This window comes from Lethenteron reissneri, chromosome 26 (assembly GCF_015708825.2).
Source record: "Lethenteron reissneri isolate LAM-NWPU_2019-01 chromosome 26, ASM1570882v1, whole genome shotgun sequence".
Taxonomy (NCBI): Eukaryota; Metazoa; Chordata; class Hyperoartia; order Petromyzontiformes; family Petromyzontidae; genus Lethenteron; species Lethenteron reissneri.
In genome coordinates this window covers 14,109,761-14,134,173 of record NC_083804.1, presented here as the reverse complement: position 1 = coordinate 14,134,173, position 24,413 = coordinate 14,109,761, and the positions used below count along the sequence as shown (strand labels likewise).

At 52.3% G+C, this 24,413-nt stretch overlaps 1 protein-coding gene across 1 annotated transcript; it reads right to left on the bottom strand.

Moving 5' to 3' along the window:
* Positions 1-834: 834 nt before the first annotated feature.
* Positions 835-22,121, bottom strand: LOC133347958 (chromobox protein homolog 8-like). Its single transcript, XM_061560722.1, has 8 exons — positions 22,080-22,121; positions 13,110-14,098; positions 10,943-10,986; positions 9,951-10,016; positions 8,800-8,866; positions 6,743-6,791; positions 3,861-4,064; positions 835-3,684 (listed from the first exon to the last, which is right to left on the bottom strand). Exons 2-8 carry the CDS (start codon positions 13,176-13,178, stop codon positions 3,026-3,028), a joined length of 1,158 nt encoding a protein of 385 aa, XP_061416706.1. The 5' UTR covers positions 13,179-14,098; positions 22,080-22,121; the 3' UTR covers positions 835-3,025.
* Positions 22,122-24,413: the final 2,292 nt, after the last annotated feature.

Genomic DNA, 24,413 nt, shown 5'->3' with positions numbered 1-24,413 from the left:
GCTACACTACACCGATGATCTCCAGTAAGCGTGAAACCTACAATGACCCTGTGGTCACATTGCTGAGTACAGCTGCACTACACCGATGATCTCTAGCAAGTGTGAAACCTACACTGATCCTGTGGTCACATTGCTTAGTCCAGCTACACTACACCGATGATCTCCAGTAAGTGTGAAACCTACAATGACCCTGTGATCACATTGCTTAGTACAGCTGCACTACACTGATAATCTCTAGCAAGTGTGAAACCTGCATTGACGTTGCAGTCACATTGCTGAGTACAGCTGCACTACACCGATGATCTCTAGCAAGTGTGAAACCTACACTGATCCTGTAGCCACATTGCTTAGTCCAGCTGCACTACACCGATGATCTCTAGCAAGTGTGAAACCTGCATTGACGTTGCAGTCACACACTGCTCAGCGCAGCGGGCACGACCCTGTTCCGAACGTGAGCGAGATCCAGTCAACCGCAGCCGTCATGCCGCTGACGAGCAGCTCATGAGCAGCCAGCTGTGCCACGCATTGCGCCGATGACGACACGGCACGGTGCAGCGAAGTGGAACTCGCGGGCACCAGGAGCCGAGCCGCTCCTGGAAGGCCATACCTCGTGCCGCCGGCTCGAAGCCCCCGTGGAATAAAATCAAGAGGCTACTCATTTGTGCACGCACACGAATAGAAACCTTCCCCCTAACCCCCCCTCCCCCCCACTATGAACCATACTTCACCCACTGTTTGTGCTGCAATTGGGACGTTAAATATATTAATAACCAAAATGTATCTCGATTTTCCCCCACAAACCCCAACCCCATCCCCCCCTTCAAAAATCCCTAACACCCACGCCACGTGACCCGTGAGCAGTGCAAAGCATTGCGACTAATGACGTCATTAATTAGGGTAATTGGTTACCCGGGGCGACCCAGCCCTCCCCGTGCACCTGGGTGCAACCCTTGTGCACGGTATTAGTGTGCTCTTGTGTACCTGTGTGTGTGCGTGCATCTGTGTGTGTGCATCTGTGTGTGTGTGCATCTGTGTGTGTGCATCTGTGTGTGTGTGTGTGCATCTGTGTGTGTGTGTGCCTGTGTGTGTGCATCTGTGTGTGTGTATCTGTGTGTGTGTGTGTGCCTGTGTGTACCTGTGTGTGCATCTGTGTGTGTGTGCATCTGTGTGTGTGCATCTGTGTGTGTGCATCTGTGTGTGTGTGCATCTGTGTGTGTGTGTACCTGTGTGTGTGCATCTGTGTGCATCTGTGTACCTGTGTTGGTGTACACCCCCTCGTGTGCCATGCCGGCCTTCATAGGTGCTCGCTAACACCACTTGCCCCAAGTCTGTATAGACTATACGGGGGATATCTTCGTGTTTGTCTTTGTGTGTGTATTCACCTATGTGTAAGTACCTATGTGTAATTGTGTATACTTGTGTGTGTACCTGTACGTACTTGTGTATATCTGCGTGCGAATACCTAAGTGTAAGTGCGTACAGGTGTGCATACTTGTGCCCGCATGTCCCAGTAAATGCCCATCAACGCGAACAACATCCCGACGAGTACACGTGGCCGTGTACTCTGTTATCAGTCGACACGGTGAGTATGCGCCACGTGTATATATACCCTACCGCGAGTTACACGCGGTGTGTACACGTGCGTCACGTGTGCGTTGCCAGCAGTACACGTGCGTCACGTGTGCGTTGCCAGCAGTATGCGTGTCACGTGTGCGTTGCCAGCAGTACGCGTGTCACATACTCTGCACGGCACGCAACCAGCCCTAACAAAACACGGGAACAACAGCGATAATTCAACAACTATCGTGATAATAATTATAATTATTATAATAATACTGAAACCCTAGTAAAACAATGCCATCTATTGTTGAACATTGCCAAAACAATATTCCGCGACTGTGACAATTGCGGAACAAATAAATGATCCATAACGACTACAGGCGTTGCGGAAGCTGTCGAATTGTGGATTATATCTGCACGATCCTCATTTGGCCTCCTCCTCCTCCTCGGCACGGCTCTCTCCGTCTGCCGGAATCATTATGCGCTGCGTCCGTCGTCCTTCGAGCGTCGTCCTTGGAGCGTCGTCCATCGAACTTTGTCCACCGAACGGTCGTCCTTCAAGCGTTGGCCGTCGACGCGTCCTGCGCTGTGCGACGCCGAATAACGCCACGGAACGCAGGGAACCCGCCAGATAAACCCGAATTCGCTTGGTTCGTTTTCGTCGCGTGGCCACGCTGTTATAGCCCCTGCAAGGAGGAGGAGGGGGAGCCGTCGCCCCACCCTCCCCGATTCTGGAAGTGCTACTCCTAGCAGTCAGTTGTTCGTGATTGTGGAAGTGCACCCAAGTGGACAGATTATGGATTAATTGTGCTGCGTGCAGTCTTTTGACCGTCTCTCGCTCGATCTTCTCGGGGGTTCCCTCATCTCTCCGCGCGCCTCGCCACCTCTTCCTCCAATCCGCACCTCGTCTCTTCCAAACTCCTGAACCCATTCATCGCTTCCCCCTCCTGATGAATCCCCACCCACCGTCTCGGTCTCTCCTCCACGGTTCTTCGTCTTAAGTCTCACGGCTCTTGAGTCTTTTTCTCCCAGACGCCCTTGCCTCGGAGTTCCTCCATGCTCACCCTCCGACTTCGCCACTCGGCACCGTGCGAGGAAACCGTCGGCCGAGCGTCTGCTCAACGGTCGCACGGCCTCTCTCTCGGTGGTTGGGGGTCTTTCGCTCCCCTCGTCCCCTCTCTGGGTTCTCTCTCTCTCTTGCCTCCCTCCTGTCCTGCTCTTTCTCTGAGGTTGATCCAGTTGCTACGCAATTCCCCGTTTGCCTCTTTCCCGCTGGTCTCTGCCACTGATTTCTATCTCCTCTCCAGGCCGTCGCCTCTCCACTCTCAGCTCCCATCGCTGCCTCTCTTCTAATCCTTCCTCTTCCTTAAACTCTCTCTCCACTCTATCTCTCCGAGCAGTCTCCCCCCCTCTCACACCGACCTCTCTTCCTCTTCCTCCTCCCCTCCACACCGCACCTCGTGTGTCACACGATGATGGTGGCGGCGGTGGCGTTGGCGGCGTTGGCGGCGCTGTTGGCGCCCGCCCGCACCTTGAAGAAGCCATCCTGGCTGCCGGCCTCCCTGAAGGTGACGGTGATGAGGTGCGCCGTCACGTCCGTCACCACCACGTGCGCGTGCAGCGTGTGACGCGGGGGGCTCCACAACAACCGCTCCCGGCGCACCGCCTCGTCCACCTCGTCCATCTCCATCTCCTCCTCCTCGTCCTCCTCGTCCTCCTCGTCGTCGTCTTCTTCGGTGTCGTCGCGGCCGCGGCCCCTCCTCGGCGACGACTCGGCCGGCCCGGCGCCGCCTCCTCCCCGCGCCGCCCTCGGCAGCAGCCGCCGCAGCAGCCGCTGGCGCTGCAGGTGCAGGTGGCGCCGGTGGTGGCGGCGGCGCGAGTCGGCCGTGGCGGCCGTGGCGGCGGGCGCGGGCGGGCGCCGGCACCGCGGGCGGAGGGGCCGCAGGGAGGAGCCCGGCGCCGGGCCCGAGCCCCCCCGCCCGCACGGCGCCACGGGCCGTCCGTCGGGCGGCGCCGGGCGGCGCAGCGTCGCCGGGCGCCGGCGGCGACGGCGGCGTCTCTGCCGCAGGGCGACCGCCACGACCCCGTCGCCCCCCGCCTGCGGGGCGGCGCCGGCGCCGGGTGCTGCCACCGCCGACGGGGCTCGGAGACGCCGAACGGAATACGGGCGGGCGGGCGACGGGGAGCGCGACGGGCCGCTCCTGGGCGGCGGGGGGGGCGGCGGCGGCGGCGGCGGCGGCGGCGGAGGCTCGGGTCTGCATGGCGCGAGCGCCGTCGTCGTCGTCGTCGTCGTCAAAATTGACGTCGTAGTCGGCGTCCCCCACGTCGTCGTCGTCGTCCTCCTCGTCGTCGTCGTCGCCGTCGTCGCCGTCGTCGCCGTCTATCACCGAGCCGCCTCTGGACTCCCCGCTCGGCGGCTCCGCGTGGAGCTGCGCCGTCGCGGTGGCGGCGACGCCGCGCGGCCGCAGGGAGGAGCGGGACGACCGCGACCCCAGGCTCGAGATCTGCGCGGGGCGTGCGCACGCGCGCGAATGCACGTACACGCGCGTACACACAACAACAACCGTCATTCGACACTAGTGGCGATAACGTCACCATGGCATCGCCACACCGGGCTAGGTACACTCCGAGGCCACGTGAAGTGGCGAAGGCTCGCCGCTGGCAGGAGGTCACGGGACAGACCCAGGCGCCGTGATTTGACTGACCGAGACGACTGGCAGACGCACCAGCCGTGGCCTCTACAATGCCAACTTGTTGGATTTTAGCCACCCGGCGCTCCGCTCGTTGTTGTGAGCGTCGCTCCTCTGCCCTCCGTTCTTGTTGGAGGGCGAGTGCCTCCAATTGCCCATTAGCATCCTTAACGAGCCTCCTCCACAGAAGCCGATGTTGACACCGCTGGTACCAGCCATTGGCCCTAAATTTGAAGCTTTCGTGACTGCAAGGATTCATACTCTTAGGTTTTTTCGGTAAATACATGTAAGTAATAAATAAGTAAATAAAAAATAACTAATATAAATAATAATATAAATAAACAGCCACTTGAAACTCCGATCAAAACTATCACGTTGCCATACATAGCAGGCGTGACCAAAAAGATCTCCAAAATTTTAAACAAACATAAGATCCAAGTCCGATTCAGTACAGTACATAATCCGTGATATAATTCCATCTGTGAAGGATGTCATCCCTGACTTGCAATACCCTGGAGTCTATAAACTGAGTTGCAGCTGTGGTGATTGTTACATTGGGGAAACGAAACGTCATATCTCTGATCGTAAATTTCGATTTAAAGCTTTCGTGACTGCAGGGATTCATCTTCTTGGTTCTTTCGGTAAAGTCACGTAGAAGGGAAGTAATAAAATAATAAAAATAAAACATAATAAAACAATTCTCACGACGTTTCGGTCACAACGCAAGCAGCCGTCCTCAGGTGAAAACCAGGTCCGTCGAGGCGACAGAGTCTGAATGAAACAGCACACGAGCTTGGAGCATATATATAAGCTGGGCGCATTGACAAAGGAATTTGCATATCAAAAGGAATTTAGCATATTTATGGGAAATGCAGGAATGTGATTAGTACTGCATATGCATGTGCATTATGCAGGATTAACAGCATCAAAGGGAGCTGCAGTTACTGCTGCTGCTGCAGTTGCTGCTGCTGCAGTTTCTGCTGCTGCTGCAGTTGCTGCTGCTGCTGCAGTTGCTGCTGCTGCTGTTACTGCTGCTGCTGCACTTGCTGCTGCTGCTGCAGTTGCTGCCTTATCCATTTTAATATAACACTATGTATTATTCTACCCACCCTAATGTGTATCACACTGCTATATGTTTACTATACAATTACGACACCATACATTACTCTGCACACTGCACCATGCCAGTGAGTGGAACGCGGTCAGTGAGTGGAACGCGGTCTGAAAGAAGATGAATCTCTGATCGTGTCCGCGAGCACAAGTCAGATCTGAAACACGGCAAAATTGAGTCTTCCGCCGTTGCCGATCATTGCTACAACGCCGTGGGCTCTCATGATATTGTCTTTTCTGAGACCAAGGTGCTCTGCAAACCTTCTGGCTACCATCAAAGGTTTGTACACGAAGCCATCCGGATATACAAACACAGACATAACGTCAACCGTGATGATGAGTACAAACTGAGTAATCATTGGAAAGATGTTATTAACCATGCAAAAAAGTTTTAACTACACTTATTTGGACCATCTTATTTGACAGATACTATTCTACTTTACCGAGTGTTGACATCCCCAGCGTTTAACAGCACTCTCCTTTTTGTGTTTGTCAACAACACCGGGTAGTACGACAACTTGTACACCTATTGTTCTCTTTCAACCCTGCCCACCCCCCAACACGTTCCATTCATTGGCTACCACATTCAGATAAGCCCCCCTCCCCCTTAACTTGTATTTAAGAACCTGTCTCTTGGATTTTTGCCTCACTTGATACAGTAAATTTTGCTGTGACGGTCCCACCTGATTACGGAGACTTGTGTTGCCTCCGAAACGTCGTGATTTATTATTTTATTTCTAGAATTATTTCAAATGTAACTAGTTATTTTATTATTTATTTATTTTCCCCCTACGTGACTTTACCGAAAAAACCTACGAGTACGTGGCTTGCCCGTTTAGCAACCTCTATCCGGCTGAACAAAAGCTGTTTGAGCTTGCGGTGGTGGGGCATGCGGGCTGCATGACCCAGCCAACGCAGCCTTGTCTGCCAGAGGAGCTTACCGATGGAACTTTGTCCAAATCTTTCAAGGATTATGAGCTCCGCACACAATCCATCCTGGTTAAACTCAGGATGGATCGTAGGCAGGCAAGCCTGAATGTTTCTAATGGGTGAACATGTTCCATTAGAGGGATCCACGTTTTGCAAGCATAGAGAAGGGAGGGCATGACTGTGGCTGAGAAGACCCAAAGCTTCGTTTGGAGCAAGATACCAGGTAGCTTCCACACAGTGTTACTCAGCCAATGAAAGATAATGCCATTCGACTGATTCGGAATAAGATGTCTGCTGTTAAACCGGTGATAAGGACACTGCCCAGGTATGGATGCCTCTCCACTCTTTCAACTGCCCCATCACCAATGGGGAGTTGAGAAGGTGGAGTTTTTGATGACACAAAATACCCAGACAGGTGCTTAGTTTTGGAGGAGCTGATGGTAAGGCCCCACCTCTTAGTAGTACGCTCCAGGTCAAGCAGCAGCGCCTCCAACTTCTTCTCTGAGTGAGCAGCAATCACCAGATCACCAGCATACATAACATGGTTGACCAATAGAGAGCCATCCCATGACCGCACCCAGGCAGCATTGATCAGCCTTCCATTGTATCTATACCATATGGAGATTCCTCCGGTATAGCCATGGAAGGCTTCTCGAACTATGTGGTCGAAAAATGTTAAATAATGTAGGCGCCAGAGGACATCCTTGTCGTACCCCAAGGTCAATAGGGAATGGCTCACGGCCACACAGCTTTACCCGGGCTTACTAATCATGAAATACCATGAAGGTATTTCATGATTGTGAGCAGAGAGTCAGAGACTCTGAATGTAGAAAGAACAACCCAGAGCCCAGGCCTATTGATGATTTCATAGGCCTTGATTACACACACACACACACGTGGGTGTACACGTGGGCAATGACGGAGCTAGGATTTTCAGGTAGGGGGGGCAACCCCTCCAGCAATGAAAAATGATAGAGGAGTTGTTAGTAAATAAGTAGTTGTTAGTAAGTAAGGACTTGTCCCTTGCTTTTAATTCGATGCGATTCCGGCGATCGAGGGTCGAATTCGAACCGCGTTGTGTGATCGGCATCGCGCTCGCTGAAGGTGAATGCCTTCAGGGAAGTCGTGTACTGTATACGAAACTGCGCACAATTCTGAGTCACTTATAACTGCTTTGCCGTTACGTATTGCCAATTATGGACTATTGTCCTATCATCTCATATCAGTCCCTGGCACATAATAATATGCTACACAGTGGCAGTATGGGTCACAAAATGCCGATTTATTACTAATAAACCCCAATGATCCCATCGATTTCGATCGGATCATTGGGGGGCACGTGCCACCCCCCCCCCCCACACACGTGGGTGTGCGTGTACACATGCAACAATGCAATACGGACTTGTACTGCGTCAACTCTAACCCTGACCCTAACCCTGACTCTAACATTAACCCTGACTCTAAACCCAACATTGACTCAAATCCTGACCCTGACTCTAATCCTAACCTTGACTCTTTAACCCTTGCCTTGACTCGTTCTCTGACCCTGAATCTAACCAGTTTTTTTTTTATTAAGTACAGCAATGAAGCAAACATAAATCAGAGCAAAAACAACCACCAGAGGGCAATTCTAATGTTAAACTAATATTGATTTGAAGCTTTCGTGACTGCAGGAATCCATACTCTTTGGTTCTTTCGGTAAAGTCAGACGGAAAAAAATATAATCCAGCAGTGGAACTGCTGAACTAATTACCTATGCAATGCTGCCAATGAAGATGCTGCTGCTGCGTTGGCAGTGGTGATGCACAAGCACAACCAACAACACTCGAGCACATTCGTCAACAGGATTGCCTCGAGGTGTTGGGCAATAACCCTTCTGCAGGGCGCATACATGTGAAAGGAAGCGAGCCAATGCCTGATACGTCACTATATATGTATGTGATGTTGTTGTCCTTCCCCTGCACCTCCGATTAGCACGGTTGCCTACGTACAGTGGTGTTAAACAAGTGCGACATGCATACAGTATATAAATGTTATTCTTATGAGGCCAAAGTGTTATCGACGGATGCGTTATTCTTCTTGGTTCTTTCGGTAAAGTCACGTAGAAGGGAAATAACAACACAATAAAAATAAAACATAAAATAATTCTCACGACGTTTCGGCCACAACGCAAGCAGCCGTCCTCAGGTGAAGAATGAAACACCCCCAAGTTTGGAGCGTATATTTAAGCTGGGTTGGAGGGGGAAGAAGAGCGCCTTGACAAAATAATTTGCATATCAAGGGGAATTTAGCATATTTATGGGAAATGCGTTGGTAGGTGGGCGGGGGGGTTTCAAAGTCATATTATGCCCGTGCATTATGCAGGATTAGCAGCATCAAAGGGAGGGGGTAGGGAGTAGCATTATCGACGTTCTCTGGTAAACTCTAATGGGTTGGAAAGGCGTCAGGGCGCCGTCTCTGGCAACGGCGGCTTGCCCCGGAGCTCTACCGGCGACACGTGATGTCCGACCTGCAGCACGAGTCTCCTGGAGCGAGGGCCTCTCCTCCGCAGGCCAATCGCTCGGTCCCTCTGCTCCCTGCACACAGAGACGACGACGACGACAATCCCCCCCGGAGAGCCTTGAACAGACCGTCGGGTCGAGTGCTGCTAGCGAGTTGCGCCTGTGAAGGCCGGCGCGGCACACAACGGGGTGGGTGGGTGGGTGGCCTGCTACCACGCCAGGCTGCCTTTGACTCCCCCGTGCTGATGTTTTGTACACACACAGACACACACAGACACCGCACGAGGTGCGCAAGTTGCGGCTGTGTTGAACTAAGCGAGGCCCAGGGAACCCGTTCAGATATTAATCACCGATGTTGGGCCATGAGCGGGAATTGACCTGCGACCGCCGGGTTCACAGCGCAGTGCGTCAACTACTGCGCCACCGCTCTCCACACACACACAGACACACAAAGACAACAAAGATGCCCTGTGTAGCTTTAACAGACTGTAGCACAGAGGTCGCAAACGGGTTTTGATTCCTTACCCGTACCCGGCCGCACCAGGGTCGCAAACGGGTACCCGTACCCGTACCCCGTACCCGGCCGGGTACGGGTAGGGTACAGGTATCGGGTACCTGATTGCGACCTCTGGGATAAAGCCATGTTGCAGGCGCGGGTGGGTTGATTCTAGGAACTTGAATTGTGAGAAGAGACAAGACGTTGGGAAATGAGTGACAAACGGTGACTCACCAGTGACTCACGGCCTACCCGTACCCGTACCCGGCCGCACCAGGGTCGCAAACGGGTATCCGGCTACCCGTACCCGGCCGGGTTTCGGGTGTCGGGTAGGGTACGGGTATCGGGTACCCGGTTGCGACCTTTACTGTAGCAGCAAGTGCTGTTCGCGAGCGCCTATGAAGGCTGGCATGGCACACGAGGGAGTGGGTGGCCAACACCGCGCCCAACCGCCTTTGTCTCCCCAAGTGACGATGTTCACACATTGCACAAGATACTCACTTGAAGATTTGGACTGAGGGGAGGCCCAGGACCGGTTATGATCATCGTCACTGGTGTCGACTGTGAGCGCGGTGCGCTAACAGCTACACCACCGCAGACACACACACAAAGTGTCATGCCAGTACACACACTCGCCTCCTCACCAAAAGCCAACTCTCTCACCTCTCTTCGTAGGCCATCACGAGGCGAGGGTCGAGGATATTTTCTTCTGGTTCCCACGTGCTATACCTGATGGCGTCATCATCAACATCATCATGAGCGAGAGCAGCAGCAGCATCATCAGCAGTGTAACTAAATCCAAGACGTGAATAATCCACCACCACCACCGTCGTCGTCGTTACCCACAGATCACCATCACTGTCATTACCTCCTTCTTCATCATCACCACCGACCCCAATATCATTACCATCACAACCATCATCATCGCCGTCATGGTCATCATTAGATGAGTCTCTGACGAGCACGTTCATCTAACATCATGACCATAACCAGCATCACCACGACAACAATAATTACCATGACCACAATTATCACCACTATCACAGTCACCACCATCACAATCTGTCATCACCACCATCAACATTCACAACACCCACAACATCACCACCACCATCACCAACATTTACACCATCCACATCATCCGTAAAAAATACACCAATCAACAGCATTATCGATCACCTCCATTCGCAACATTCTAGATTTGAAGCTTTCGTGACTGCAAGGATTCATATTCTTAGGTTTTTTCGGTAAAGTCACGTAGGTAAAAAATTAAAATTAATAAAAGTAAAATAAAATAAAAATCACGACGTTTCGGAGGCAACACAAGCTTCCGTCTTCAGGTGGAACCGTCACAGCACGATAGCTGTATCAAGTAAGAGAAATTCCAAGAAAACAGTATTTGTATATATACTGGTTGAGGGTGGGAGGAGCCAAGGTAGGCCCTGGATATTATTTTTATGAGGTTCGGTGCGGCTGAAGCACGCTGTTAGGAATGAGCCTTTGTTGTGTAAACTAATTAATTAAAAAATTTTACCCACGTGACTTTACCGAAAAAACCCTAAGAATAGCATTCGCAACATCACCAATCACCGTCATCACCATCATCATTGCTGCCACCAACGCCATCACCAAAGTCACGATGAGGTGCTACTCACTTCGGGGACCATCCCTTCCACTTGACCAGGTATTGAACCCTTCCCTGTGGAGGCGACAAGGTGGGCAATGAGGTGAATCACGTGACACGACGTCACCTCTGCACAGAGCACACGGCGCGTGTGAATGTGTGTTGAGGTGTGCGCGCGTGTAGAGGTGTTACGTGCCGGGGTGTAGCAAGCCATTACGTTGCGGTGTCTACATCACGGTCCGTGCGTGGGGTGGCTACATCGACGTCCGCATATAGCCCCGCCCCTCGGGAGGGGGCAGTTGGGTATATAGGGCGGTGCGCGTGAGCACTCGGGGAGTCGTTGGAGCAGAAGAGCCGGTGAAGAGTGAAGACGGAGCAAGCTAGACTGGGACCCTGGGACCGCTAGCCCCGCCGCCCTTGTCAGGGCCGGGACTCTGTGTGGCTCAGTGGCGAGACCCTGGGAACCCCCGGTTCCCGACGTCCTTATCAGGGCCGGGTCCGATGGGCCAGTGGTTGGGACCCGTACCCTAGCGAGGTCGGGTCAGATAGCCTCCCCTAGGAAGTGCACAGCTGGAGGACCTGAGAGCGTAGCCGGTGTCAGGCACGCGTAGCCGTAGGCTGTGTTCCTGGGCTGTAGAGCTGACTGTTACTGTAGGGTGTTATAAATAAATACGTGTTGCCTCCGTCAACTGTCTCCTGCATAGTTTACGCCATTACACGTGTAAAGAGTGTAATGTGTGTGTGTAGGGAGAGAAAAACGGCGGCCGGGCGCTGGCTTACAGCAATTTCCCCAACAGTCTGTTCAAGGCTATACGCGGGATCTTTGTTTTTGTGTGTAGATGTGTGTGTGTAGGTGTGTGTGCAGGTGTCTGTGTGTGTAGGTGTGTGTGCAGGTGTCTGTGTGTGTAGGTGTGTGGGTGTAGGTGTGCCGGTGGCCCCCGGGGCAATCCACCCCCACAACTCCCAAGCGGTGATGGGGCAGTTGTGGAGAGAGTGGAGAGTTTCCCATACCTGGGCAGTGTGCTCATGACAGGCTCCGGTTTCACAGCAGAGGTCTCACTCCGAATCAGTCGAGCGGCAATATCTTTTCGTTGGTTGCGTAACGCTGTGTGAAAGCTACCTGGTCTGTCGCTCCGCACGAAGCTTCGGGTCTTCTCGGCCACAGTCATTCCCTCCTTTCTCTACGCTTGTGAAACGTGGACCCCCCTAATGGAACATCTTTACCGGTTAGAAACATTTAGGCTGGCCTGCCTACGATCAATCCTGGGTTTAACCGGGCTGGATTGTGTAAGCTCACAATTCCTCGAATGATCTGGACAAAGTCCCATCGGTGAGCACCTCCAGCAGGCAAGGCTGCGTTGGCTGGGCCATGTAGCCCGCATGCCCAGCCACCGCATGCCCAAACAGCTTTTGTTCGGCCGGATCAAGGGGGCTAAACGGGCGCGGCACGGGCTAGAGAAGAGATGGAGTGACGTGGTACAGGAGGACGTGGAGCTGAGTGGACTTGCCGATTACTGGTACCAGCAGTGTCAAGATCGGCCTCTGTGGAAGAGGCTCGTGAAGGACACTACTGGGCAGTTGGAAGCAGTCGCCCTCCAACAACGGAGGGCGGAGGAGCGACACTCACAACAACGAGCGGAGCGCCGGGTGGCTAAAGCACAGCAAGTTGGCACAGTAGGGTGCACAAGTGGTGCATCGGCCAGTCATCTCAGTCAGTTGACCTGTGGCACCTGGGTCTGCCCCGTGACCTCCTGCCAGCGGGCGTTCGACACTTCACGTGGCCTCAAGGTGCACATGGCCCGGCACAAGCGTCGTGGTGACGTCATCGCCACTTAGTGGCGAATGGTGGTTGTATATGTGAGTGGGGAGCGGTAGTGTAGCGGTTAGCGTGCTCCGCTATGAACCTGGCGACGCGGGTTCGATTCCCGCTCACGGCCAACACCAGTGACGATTATCTGAACCGGTCCTGGGCCTCCCTTAGGTCGACTCAGCCTGATATGAGTACCTGGTGCGGTGTGTAAACATCGCCACTGGGGAGACAAAGGCGGTCGGGCGTGGTGCTGGCCACCCACCCCCTCGTGTACCGTTCCGGCCTTCATAGGTGCTCTCTAACAGCACTTGCCCCAACACTCTGTTAGGGCTATACGGGGGATCTTTGTCTCTGTAGGTGTATGTGTGTGTGTGTCTTGTGTGGTCACCTTGCGAATTCTCTTTTTCTTGATGCTCTCCACCGCGAACACGCGTTCCCCCACTGCAGACAGCTCCATAGCCGCTTGTCCATGCGACGGGCTCGCCCTCACCTCGTCGCCCTTACCTCGTCGCCCTCACCTCGTCGCCCTCACCTCGTCGCCCTCACCTCGTCGTCCTCCCCCCACAGCCCTTCCTCCTTGACAAATTCTCCCTTTTACCGAAACTCACCACCACCTCCTCCCCACATATTCCTCAACAGCTCGCCTCTTCAACCTCATCTTTTGGATTCCTCTTCATACAACTCTTCCTCACCATCACCTCTTCATACAACTCTTCCTCACCATCACCTCTTCATACAACTCTCCCTCACCATCACCTCTTCATACAACTCTTCCTCACCATCACCTCTTCATACAACTCTTCCTCACCATCACCTCTTCATACAACTCTTCCTCACCATCACCTCTTCATACAACTCTTCCTCACCATCACCTCTTCATACAACTCTTCCTCACCATCACCTCTTCATACAACTCTTCCTATCACCTCCTCGTCATCACGTGGTGCCCCAGCTCCTCTTGAATTCCTCCACTCCTCCTCTTCACTTATTTCCAACTCCTAATTCTTCTCCACCTCTTTAACCTCGTCTACTTCCTCCTTATATTCGTATTTTGCCCCCCCCCCCTAATTCTCCTCCTCCTCCTGCTGGGCTTGCTATCTTCTCGCTTCCTCCACCTCTTCACTCGTTCTTTGTTATGCGTCTCTCTTGTTCTCTCTCTCTTCCCTTACTTTAAATGAGGTGATGATGTTGTCAGCAGAGATGCACTAACGACGGTTCCGGGTGAGGAAGAGGAGCGAGGAGGAGGAGGAGGATGACGCAGTTTGAGGAGCGCTATCGGCAGACGAGGTGTGCCAATGACGAGGTGGTGAGACGCCTTGCGGGTCCCGTGTGACGGGCGAGGGACACGTGGAGATGACCCGTCTGAAGAGGTGAGACCTGGACCAGGAGAAATCGTGACGAGGTTAGGCGACGAAGTTGGCGAACGATGTTTTGATGAGGTGGGCTGACGAGGCGACAACGAGGATGGGAGGGAGGCGTTTTAAAGCGGTGGCGTCCTTTTGAAGCGACGAGGTGAAGATGACGCGGAGGCCCGAGTGATGAGGTGACATTGACGTCGGAGGTGGCCGTGGTGTGACGAGGTTCGCGACGACGTTGCGAGAACGACACAGGGGAGGTTACGATGTCGGGTTGATTCCGTGACGAGGTGATGATCGTGGTGATGGTGGAAACGAGGTGATGGAATCAGGAGATGCTCATGCCGTGACAATGTTACCGACGACGATGATGATGACGACGATGGCGGTGGTGGTGATTTCACGAGCTGACGATGGCACAAGATGTTGGTAATATTTGTTTTGCGTGTTAAGTGAAGATTGCGATGTTTAATCGCGCGATGAAGTTTTACGGCCGGAGTGACGAGGTGAGCGATGCTTCAGTAATGAGGTGAGTTATTTCATTATTCTTATTCCAGGTGCTAGCGATCGCGTTTATCACGCGATGAGGTGTTGAGTTGGTGATGAGGTTGTGATGAGGTTGTGATGAGGTAGTGATGAGTTGGTGATGAGTTGGTGATGAGGTTGTGATGAGTTGGTGATGAGTTGGTGATGAGGTTGTGATGAGGTGGTGATGAGTTGGTGATGAGGTTGTGATGAGGTGGTGATAAGGTGATGAGGTGGTGATGAGTTGGTGATGAGGTTGTGATGAGTTGGTGATGAGGTTGTGATGAGGTGGTGATGAGGTGATGAGTTGGTGATGAGTTGGTGATGAGGTGGTGATGAGTTGGTGATGAGTTGGTGATGAGGTGGTGATGAGGTTGTGATGAGGTTGTGATGAGTTGGTGATGAAGTGATGAGTTGGTGATGAGGTGGTGATGAGGTGGTGATGAGGTTGTGATGAGTTGGTGATGAGGTGGTGATGAGTTGATGATGAGTTGGTGATGAGTTGGTGATGAGGTGGTGATGAGGTTGTGATGAGTTGGTGATGAGTTGGTGATGAGGTTGTGATGAGTTGGTGATGAGTTGGTGATGAGTTGGTGATGAGGTTGTGATGAGTTGGTGATGAGTTGGTGATGAGGTGGTGATGAGGTTGTGATGAGTTGGTGATGAGTTGGTGATGAGTTGGTGATGAGGTGATGAGTTGGTGATGAGGTTGTGATGAGTTGGTGATGAGGTTGTGATGAGTTGGTGATGAGTTGGTGATGAGGTTGTGATGAGTTGGTGATTAGTTGGTGATGAGTTGGTGATGAGGTGATGAGTTGGTGATGAGGTTGTGATGAGTTGGTGATGAGGTTGTGATGAGTTGGTGATGAGTTGGTGATGAGGTTGTGATGAGTTGGTGATGAGTGGTGATGAGTTGGTGATGAGGTGGTGATGAGTTGGTGATGAGGTTGTGATGAGTTGGTGATGAGGTTGTGATGAGGTTGTGATGAGGTTGTGATGAGTTGGTGATGAGGTTGTGATGAGTTGGTGATGAGTTGGTGATGAGGTGGTGATGAGTTGGTGATGAGTTGGTGATGAGTTGGTGATGAGGTTGTGATGAGGTGATGATTTGGTGATGAGGTTGTGATGAGGTGGTGATGAGGTTGTGATGAGGTGGTGATGAGGTGGTGATGAGGTTGTGATGAGTTGGTGATGAGTTGGTGATGAGGTTGTGATGAGTTGGTGATGAGTTGGTGATGAGGTGGTGATGAGGTGGCGATGAGGTTGTGATGAGGTTGTGATGAGTTGGTGATGAGGTTGTGATGAGGTTGTGATGAGTTGGTGATGAGGTGGTGATGAGGTTGTGATGAGGTGGTGATGAGGTTGTGATGAGGTTGTGATGAGTTGGTGATGAGTTGGTGATGAGTTGGTGATGAGGTTGTGATGAGGTGGTGATGAGGTTGTGATGAGTTGGTGATGAGGTGGTGATGAGGTTGTGATGAGGTTGTGATGAGTTGGTGATGAGTTGGTGATGAGGTTGTGATGAGGTGGTGATGAGGTTGTGATGAGGTTGTGATGAGTTGGTGATGAGTTGGTGATGAGGTGGTGATGAGGTTGTGATGAGTTGGTGATGAGTTGGTGATGAGGTGGCGATGAGGTTGTGATGAGTTGGTGATGAGGTTGTGATGAGGTGGCGATGAGGTTGTGATGAGGTTGTGATGAGTTGGTGATGAGGTGATGAGGTTGTGATGAGTTGGTGATGAGGTGGTGATGAGTTGGTGATGAGGTGATGAGGTTGTGATGAGGTTGTGATGAGGTGGTGATGAGTTGGTGATGAGGTTGTGATGAGTTGGTGATGAGTTGGTGATGAGGTTGTGATGAGTTGGTGATGAGTTGGTGATGAGGTTGTGATGATGTTGTGATGAGGTGGTGATGAGGTGGTGATGAGGTTGTGATGAGTTGGTGATGAGTTGGTGATGAGGTTGTGATGATGTTGTGATGAGGTGGTGATGAGGTGGTGATGAGTTGGTGATGAGGTGGTGATGAGTTGGTGATGAGTTGGTGATGAGGTTGTGATGAGGTTGTGATGAGGTTGTGATGAGGTTGTGATGAGTTGGTGATGAGGTTGTGATGAGTTGGTGATGAGGTTGTGATGAGTTGGTGATGAGGTTGTGATGAGGTTGTGATGAGTTGGTGATGAGGTTGTGATGAGTTGGTGATGAGGTTGTGATGAGTTGGTGATGAGTTGGTGATGAGGTGGTGATGAGTTGGTGATGAGGTTGTGATGATGTTGTGATGAGGTGGTGATGAGTTGGTGATGAGGTTGTGATGAGGTTGTGATGAGGTTGTAATGAGTTGGTGATGAGGTTGTGATGAGGTTGTGATGAGTTGGTGATGAGGTTGTGATGAGTTGGTGATGAGGTTGTGATGAGGTGGTGATGAGTTGGTGATGAGGTGGTGATGAGTTGGTGATGAGGTTGTGATGAGTTGGAGATGAGGTGGTGATGAGGTTGTGATGAGTTGGTGATGAGGTTGTGATGAGGTGGTGATGAGGTTGTGATGAGGTTGTGATGAGGTGGTGATGAGGTGGTGATGAGGTTGTGATGAGGTGGTGATGAGGTGGTGATGAGTTGGTGATGAGGTGGTGATGAGGTGGTGATGAGGTTGTGATGAGGTGGTGATGAGGTGGTGATGAGGTGGTGATGAGGTGGTGATGAGTTGGTGATGAGGTTGTGATGAGTTGGTGATGAGTTGGTGATGAGTTGGTGATGAGTTGGTGATGAGGTTGTGATGAGTTGGTGATGAGGTTGTGATGAGGTGGTGATGAGGTTGTGATGAGGTTGTGATGAGTTGGTGATGAGTTGGTGATGAGGTGGTGATGAGGTTGTGATGACTTGGTGATGAGGTTGTGATGAGTTGGTGATGAGTTGGTGATGAGTTGGTGATGAGGTTGTGATGAGTTGGTGATGAGTTGGTGATGAGGTTGTGATGAGTTGGTGATGAGTTGGTGATGAGGTGGTGATGAGGTTGTGATGAGTTGGTGATGAGGTTGTGATGAGGTTGTGATGAGGTTGTGATGAGTTGGTGATGAGGTTGTGATGAGGTGGTGATGAGTTGGTGATGAGGTGGTGATGAGTTGGTGATGAGTTGGTGATGAGGTTGTGATGAGGTGGTGATGAGGTGGTGATGAGGTGGTGATGAGTTGGTGATGAGGTTGTGATGAGTTGGTGATGAGGTTGTGATGAGGTGGTGATGAGTTGGTGATGAGGTTGTGATGAGGTGGTGATGAGTTGGTGATGAGGTGGTGATGAGTTGGTGATGAGTTGGTGATGAGGTGGTGATGAGTTGGTGATGAGGTTGTGATGAGTTGGTGATGAGGTGGTGATGAGGTTGTGATGAGGTTGTGATGAGTTGGTGATGAGGTTGTGATGAGGTGGTGATGAGTTGGTGATGAGGTTGTGACGAGTTGGTGAGGTGGTGATGAGGTGGTGATGAGGTTGTGATGAGTTGGTGATGAGTTGGTGATAAGTTGGTGATGAGGTTGTGATGAGTTGGTGATGAGGTTGTGATGAGTTGGTGATGAGGTGGTGATGAGGATGTGATGAGTTGGTGATGAGTTGGTGATGAGGTGGTGATGAGGTTGTGATGAGGTGGTGATGAGTTGGTGATGAGTTGGTGATGAGGTTGTGATGAGTTGGTGATGAGGTGGTGATGAGGTGGTGATGAGGTGGAGATGAGGTTGTGATGAGGTGGTGATGAGATGGTGATGAGGTTGTGATGAGGTGGTGATGAAGTGATGAGGTTGTGATGAGGTTGTGATGAGGTTGTGATGAGTTGGTGATGAGTTGGTGATGAGGTTGTGATGAGGTTGTGATGAGTTGGTGATGAGGTTGTGATGAGGTGATGAGTTGGTGATGAGGTGGTGATGAGGTTGTGATGAGATGGTGATGAGTTGGTGATGAGTTGGTGATGAGGTTGTGATGAGTTGGTGATGAGTTGGTGATGAGGTGGTGATGAGGTTGTGATGAGGTGGTGATGAGATGGTGATGAGGTTGTGATGAGGTGGTGATGAGTTGGTGATGAAGTGATGAGGTTGTGATGAGGTTGTGATGAGGTTGTGATGAGTTGGTGATGAGTTGGTGATGAGGTTGTGATGAGGTTGTGATGAGTTGGTGATGAGGTTGTGATGAGGTGATGAGTTGGTGATGAGGTGGTGATGAGGTTGTGATGAGATGGTGATGAGGTGGTGATGAGTTGGTGATGAGGTTGTGATGAGGTGGTGATGAGGTGGAGATGAGGTTGTGATGAGGTGGTGATGAGATGGTGATGAGGTTGTGATGAGGTGGTGATGAGTTGGTGATGAAGTGATGAGGTTGTGATGAGGTTGTGATGAGGTTGTGATGAGTTGGTGATGAGTTGGTGATGAGGTTGTGATGAGGTTGTGATGAGTTGGTGATGAGGTTGTGATGAGGTGATGAGTTGGTGATGAGGTGGTGATGAGGTTGTGATGAGATGGTGATGAGTTGGTGATGAGGTGGTGATGAGGTTGTGATGAGGTGGTGATGAGATGGTGATGAGGTTGTGATGAGGTGGTGATGAGTTGGTGATGAAGTGATGAGGTTGTGATGAGGTTGTGATGAGGTTGTGATGAGATGGTGATGAGTTGGTGATGAGGTTGTGATGAGGTTGTGATGAGTTGGTGATGAGGTTGTGATGAGGTGATGAGTTGGTGATGAGGTGGTGATGAGGTTGTGATGAGATGGTGATGAGGTGGTGATGAGTTGGTGATGAGGTTGTGATGAGTTGGTGATGAGGTTGTGATGAGGTTGTGATGAGGTGGTGATGAGTTGGTGATGAGGTGGTGATGAGGTTGTGATGAGGTTGTGATAAGTTGGTGATAAGGTGGTGATGAGTTGGTGATGAGGTGGTGATGAGGTTGTGATGAGGTTGTGATGAGGTTGTGATGAGTTGGTGATGAGTTGGTGATGAGTTGGTGATGAGGTTGTGATGAGGTGGTGATGAGTTGGTGATGAGGTTGTGATGAGTTGGTGATGAGGTGGTGATGAGGTTGTGATGAGGTTGTGATGAGTTGGTGATGAGGTGGTGATGAGTTGGTGATGAGGTTGTGATGAGGTTGTGATGAGTTGGTGATGAGGTGGTAATGAGGTTGTGATGAGTTGGTGATGAGGTTGTGATGAGGTTGTGATGAGGTGGTGATGAGTTGGTGATGAGGTGGTGATGAGGTGGTGATGAGTTGGTGATGAGGTTGTGATGAGGTTGTGATGAGTTGGTGATGAGTTGGTGATGAGGTTGTGATGAGTTGGTGATGAGTTGGTGATGAGGTTGTGATGAGTTGGTGATGAGTTGGTGATGAGGTTGTGATGAGTTGGTGATGAGGTGGTGATGAGTTGGTGATGAGGTGGTGATGAGTTGGTGATGAGTTGGTGATGAGGTGGTGATGAGTTGGTGATGAGGTTGTGATGAGTTGGTGATGAGGTTGTGATGAGTTGGTGATGAGGTGGTGATGAGTTGGTGATGAGGTTGTGATGAGGTGGTGATGAGGTTGTGATGAAGTGATGAGGTTGTGATGAGGTGGTGATGAGTTGGTGATGAGGTGGTGATGAGGTGGTGATGAGATCAGGTGACGATGTCAGGGGATGGATAAGGTATTTTTTGTTTACGTTTGTGTTGACGTCAATGTGGTAATGATGATGGTAGTCAGGTGCGTGACGAGCTGACGATGAGGTGAAAGTGACGAGGTGATGATATAATTGCGGTTACTAATTGTGATGTCGAGGTTATGGTCGTGATGGGCAGGTGACAGGTGATGTTGAGTTGGCGGTTGGTGATGTGAAGTGACGAGGTGATGATGATGGTAGATGTTATAATGCTTGCGATGAAGAGGTGGTAACAATAATCAGATCATGACGACATTCGCAATAAATAACGGTGATGTCAACGTACTGCGATGTCAAATGTTAATTAGTTTACGTGACGAGGTAGTTGAGATTTTGGGTGGTGGGGGGCGGTGTGGAAATAAAAAAAACATTTAAAGTGACAGTGCAGAGGTGACGAATCGTGCGACGAGATGATGCAGGTGATGAAGATGATGTGAGATGATGTTATAGCGAGCTGCGTCACTAAACGAGGTGGATGCACATGGCACGCTGCCTGGCAGTCGCAGGAGGTTGCCGATGGTTCGTGACGAGGTCGCAATTCGTGGTCGTGACGATGTGACGATGAAGCTGTGACGAGGTGAACAGCGAATTAAGTGTGTGGGGGGGGGGGGGGTAGTGTAACGGTGTCTGTGTAATAGCAATGACGCTGCTGCTGCTGATGATGATGTCAGGATATATACAGTGGCAGTGGTGTCAGTCACGTGACAAGGTGATGATGATGATGCCGCTGCTGCTGCTGCTGCTGATGATGCTGCTGCTGCTGATGATGCTGATGATGTTGATGCTGATGATGTTGATGATGATGTTGATGATGATGATGCTGATGTTGATGATGTTGATGATGATGTTGATGATGATGATGTTGATGATGATGATGTTGATGATGATGTTGATGATGATGATGTGGCGTCAGTCTCCGCTCTGCGTCCAGCCGCACGACTCTCCTCCTCCTGTCTCTCTCCACGCATTTGTCGAGAAATGAACGCGACCTCTGCCGTTCGCACAAACGAACGCAAACGTGGGTACACACACGCACACACGTGTACACACACACGCACATACGTGTACACACACACACGTGGGTGTACACACACGTGTGGCCCACACACGCGCGCACTACGCGCCTATGTCGCACACACGCACCGTTCACACACAACACACGCACTTGACACACACACGTGACACATACACACGTGACACACACACACGCACCGTTCACACACAACACACGCACTTGACACACACACGCACTTGACACACACACGTGACACACACACGCACGCACGTGTCACACACACGCACTTGTCACATACACACACGTGTACACACACGCACACGTGGGTACACAGACACGTGTGGGTCACTACGCACCTATGTCGCACACACACACGTGTCATACACACACGTGTCTCACACACACACACACACGTGATACACACACACACTTGACACACACACACGTGTCACACACACACACGCACGCACTTGACACACACGTGTCACACACACACACGTGTCACACACACACACACGTGTCACACACACACACACGTGTCACACACACACGCACGCACTTGACACACACACACACGTGTCACACACACACACGTGTCACACACACACACGCACGTGTCACACACACACACGCACTTGACACACACACACACGTGTCACACACACACACACGCACGTGTCACACACACACACGCACTTGACACACACACACACGTGTCACACACACACACGCACTTGACACACACACACGCACTTGACACACACACACACACGCACTTGACACACACACACGCACTTGACACACACCCTGCTTGCTGCCTGTCCGTGTGCTGCCGCCGCCGGTTCTCGCGACGCAATCGCAGAGAACGCGGTGGGGGGGGGGATAGGGGGGCGGGGGCAGCAGCGGCGGGGGGCGGAGCCACGCGCGGTGTAAACACGGGACGACATCAAGGGGGCGGGGTCTACTGCATCGGTGGGCGGGGCCTACTGCATCGGTGGACGGGGCCTACTGCATCGGTGGGCGGGGCCTACTGCATCAGTGGGCGGGGCCTACTGCATCGGTGGGCGGGGCCTACTGCATCAGTGGGCGGGGCCTACTGCATCAGGGGGCGGGGCCTACTGCGTCGGTGGGCGGGGCCTACTGCATCAGTGGGCGGGGCTACCAAGGGGGCGGGGCTATTAAGGGGGCAGGGCTGATAAGGGGACGGGGCTTACTGATGCAATGGGCGGGGCTACTGAGGCAGTGGGCGGGGCTACTAAGGGGGCGGGGCTGATAAGAGGGCGGGGCCTACTGATGCAATGGGCGGGGCTACTAAGGGGGCGGGGCTACTAAGGGGGGCGGGGCTGATAAGAGGGCGGGGCCTACTGATGCAATGGGCGTGGCTACTGAGGCAGTGGGCGGGGCTACTAAGGGGGCGGGGCTACGGGGTGGGGTCCACTAAACGCCGTGGCGACGAAAGGAGAGGGGGCGTGTCTTCCGCGGTGAGGGGCGGGGCGCACTAAACGCCGTGTGGGCGGGGCTACGAGGAGGCGGGGCCTCTCATGGGCGGGGCTACGAGAGATGGGGGGCGGGGCTACTACGTAAAAGGGGTCTGTGCTACGTTTGTAAGGGCGTGATTATGGGTTTAACGTGAGTGGCTGTCGAGGGCGGGGCTATACTTGAGGGGCGGTGCCGTGGGTGATGGGCGTGGCCAGAGGGGAGGTGATGGGCGTGGCCAGAGGGGGGGTGATGGGCGTGGCCAGAGGGGGGGTGATGGGCGTGGCCAGAGGGGGGGATGGGTGGGGGTGGGCGTGGCCAGAGGGGGGGTGATGGGCGTGGCCAGAGGGGGGGTGATGGGCGTGGCCAGAGGGGGGGTGATGGGCGTGGCCAGAGGGGGGTAATGGGCGTGGCCAGAGGGGGTGATTGGCGTGGCCAGAGGGGGGGGTGATGGGCGTGGCCAGAGGGGGGGGGGAGGTGCGTGGCCAGAGGGGGGGGGCCCGGGAAGTGGGCAGGACTACGGCGTGAGGGGCGGGGCTAGGGATTTGAAGGAGGGGAGGGGGACATAGGTGAGGGGTGACGGCGTAAGGCACTACCACTAGAGTGCAAGGTAGAGAGGGCGCATATCCATAATACGATATTACACCATTGGAACCTCATTTGCCAGTAAAAAAAATATGATAATTGTTTTTTTACCCTTCTATCTGGCAAATGAGGTTCCAATGGTGTAAATGCTTACCCCGAGCTCTCATACTCTGATGGTGCATTGTCTTTGAGTTGTGCGCCTTTTGGCGTCATCTGGTCCAATACCACGTGAGACTAGGCTCTAAGGAAAGCTGTCTCGGGTGTGGACCAATCAACTTCAAGGACAGTGCATACATTATCAGAGTTGTGTTTTTTTGTTTACATTATGACTGCAGGTATTGTGGTCAATGTAAACATGACTCCTTATAAAAAAAGGTGTCAGTTTTGTTGCCAGATAGAAGGATAAAAAACCAATTATCATACGATATTAATTGACCCTACATGCATTTAGCCTGTGAACATGTCCATGGAAATGAGGACAAGGTAAGGCGAGATGGATGCGGCGTGTATGTTGAACTTCCTTCGCACCGTACCTAGCCAACCGTGCTAAATTGGAGGCGCGAAAATCATTGCCAATCGCGGCTCACAGGCGCACACCTACCGATTTGACTTTAAGAATACTGGAGACAATAAATGCGTCTCATAATCCTGAGAATACGTTGGTCGTGGTGAGTGGATCGGTGGTGAGTGGAGGTGTCCGTGGGAATTGTGGGACTTATAGGGTAGGGTGAGTGGGAATGTTGAGGGGGGGTGAGTGGGTGGGGTTCGGTGGGTGAGTTGAAGGCGATGGGGTGGCAGGGATTGTGGTTGGCAGATACTTTGGGGTGAGTGGAGACAATGAGTGGAGGTACTCGTGACGGTGACGGGAGATGTGTGTGTGGGTGGGGGTATTGGTTTTTGGCCGTGGTAACGAGAGGTGCTGGCATTAATGAGATTGGCAATGTCTCGGGGCGTGGGAGGGGTACAGGGCTCTAGGGCTCCTGGGACGTCAATGGTGACTGCTCAGAGCAAACACACTTAATGGGTCGCGTCTATAATTAACCAGGCCTCACTGTATTTCCCATAGCACACGGATGGGC

Coding starts and splice junctions, on each gene's coding strand:
- LOC133347958 (XM_061560722.1), bottom strand. CDS start 13,178: ATGGAGCTGTCTGCAGTGGGGGAACGCGTGTTCGCGGTGGAGAGCATC. Junction 10,017..10,942: donor TGGAAGGGATGGTCCCCGAA/GTGAGTAGCACC, acceptor TGACGCCATCAG/GTATAGCACGTGGGAACCAG. Junction 3,685..3,860: donor GGGACGCCGACTACGACGTC/AATTTTGACGAC, acceptor CGGCGGTGGCAG/CACCCGGCGCCGGCGCCGCC.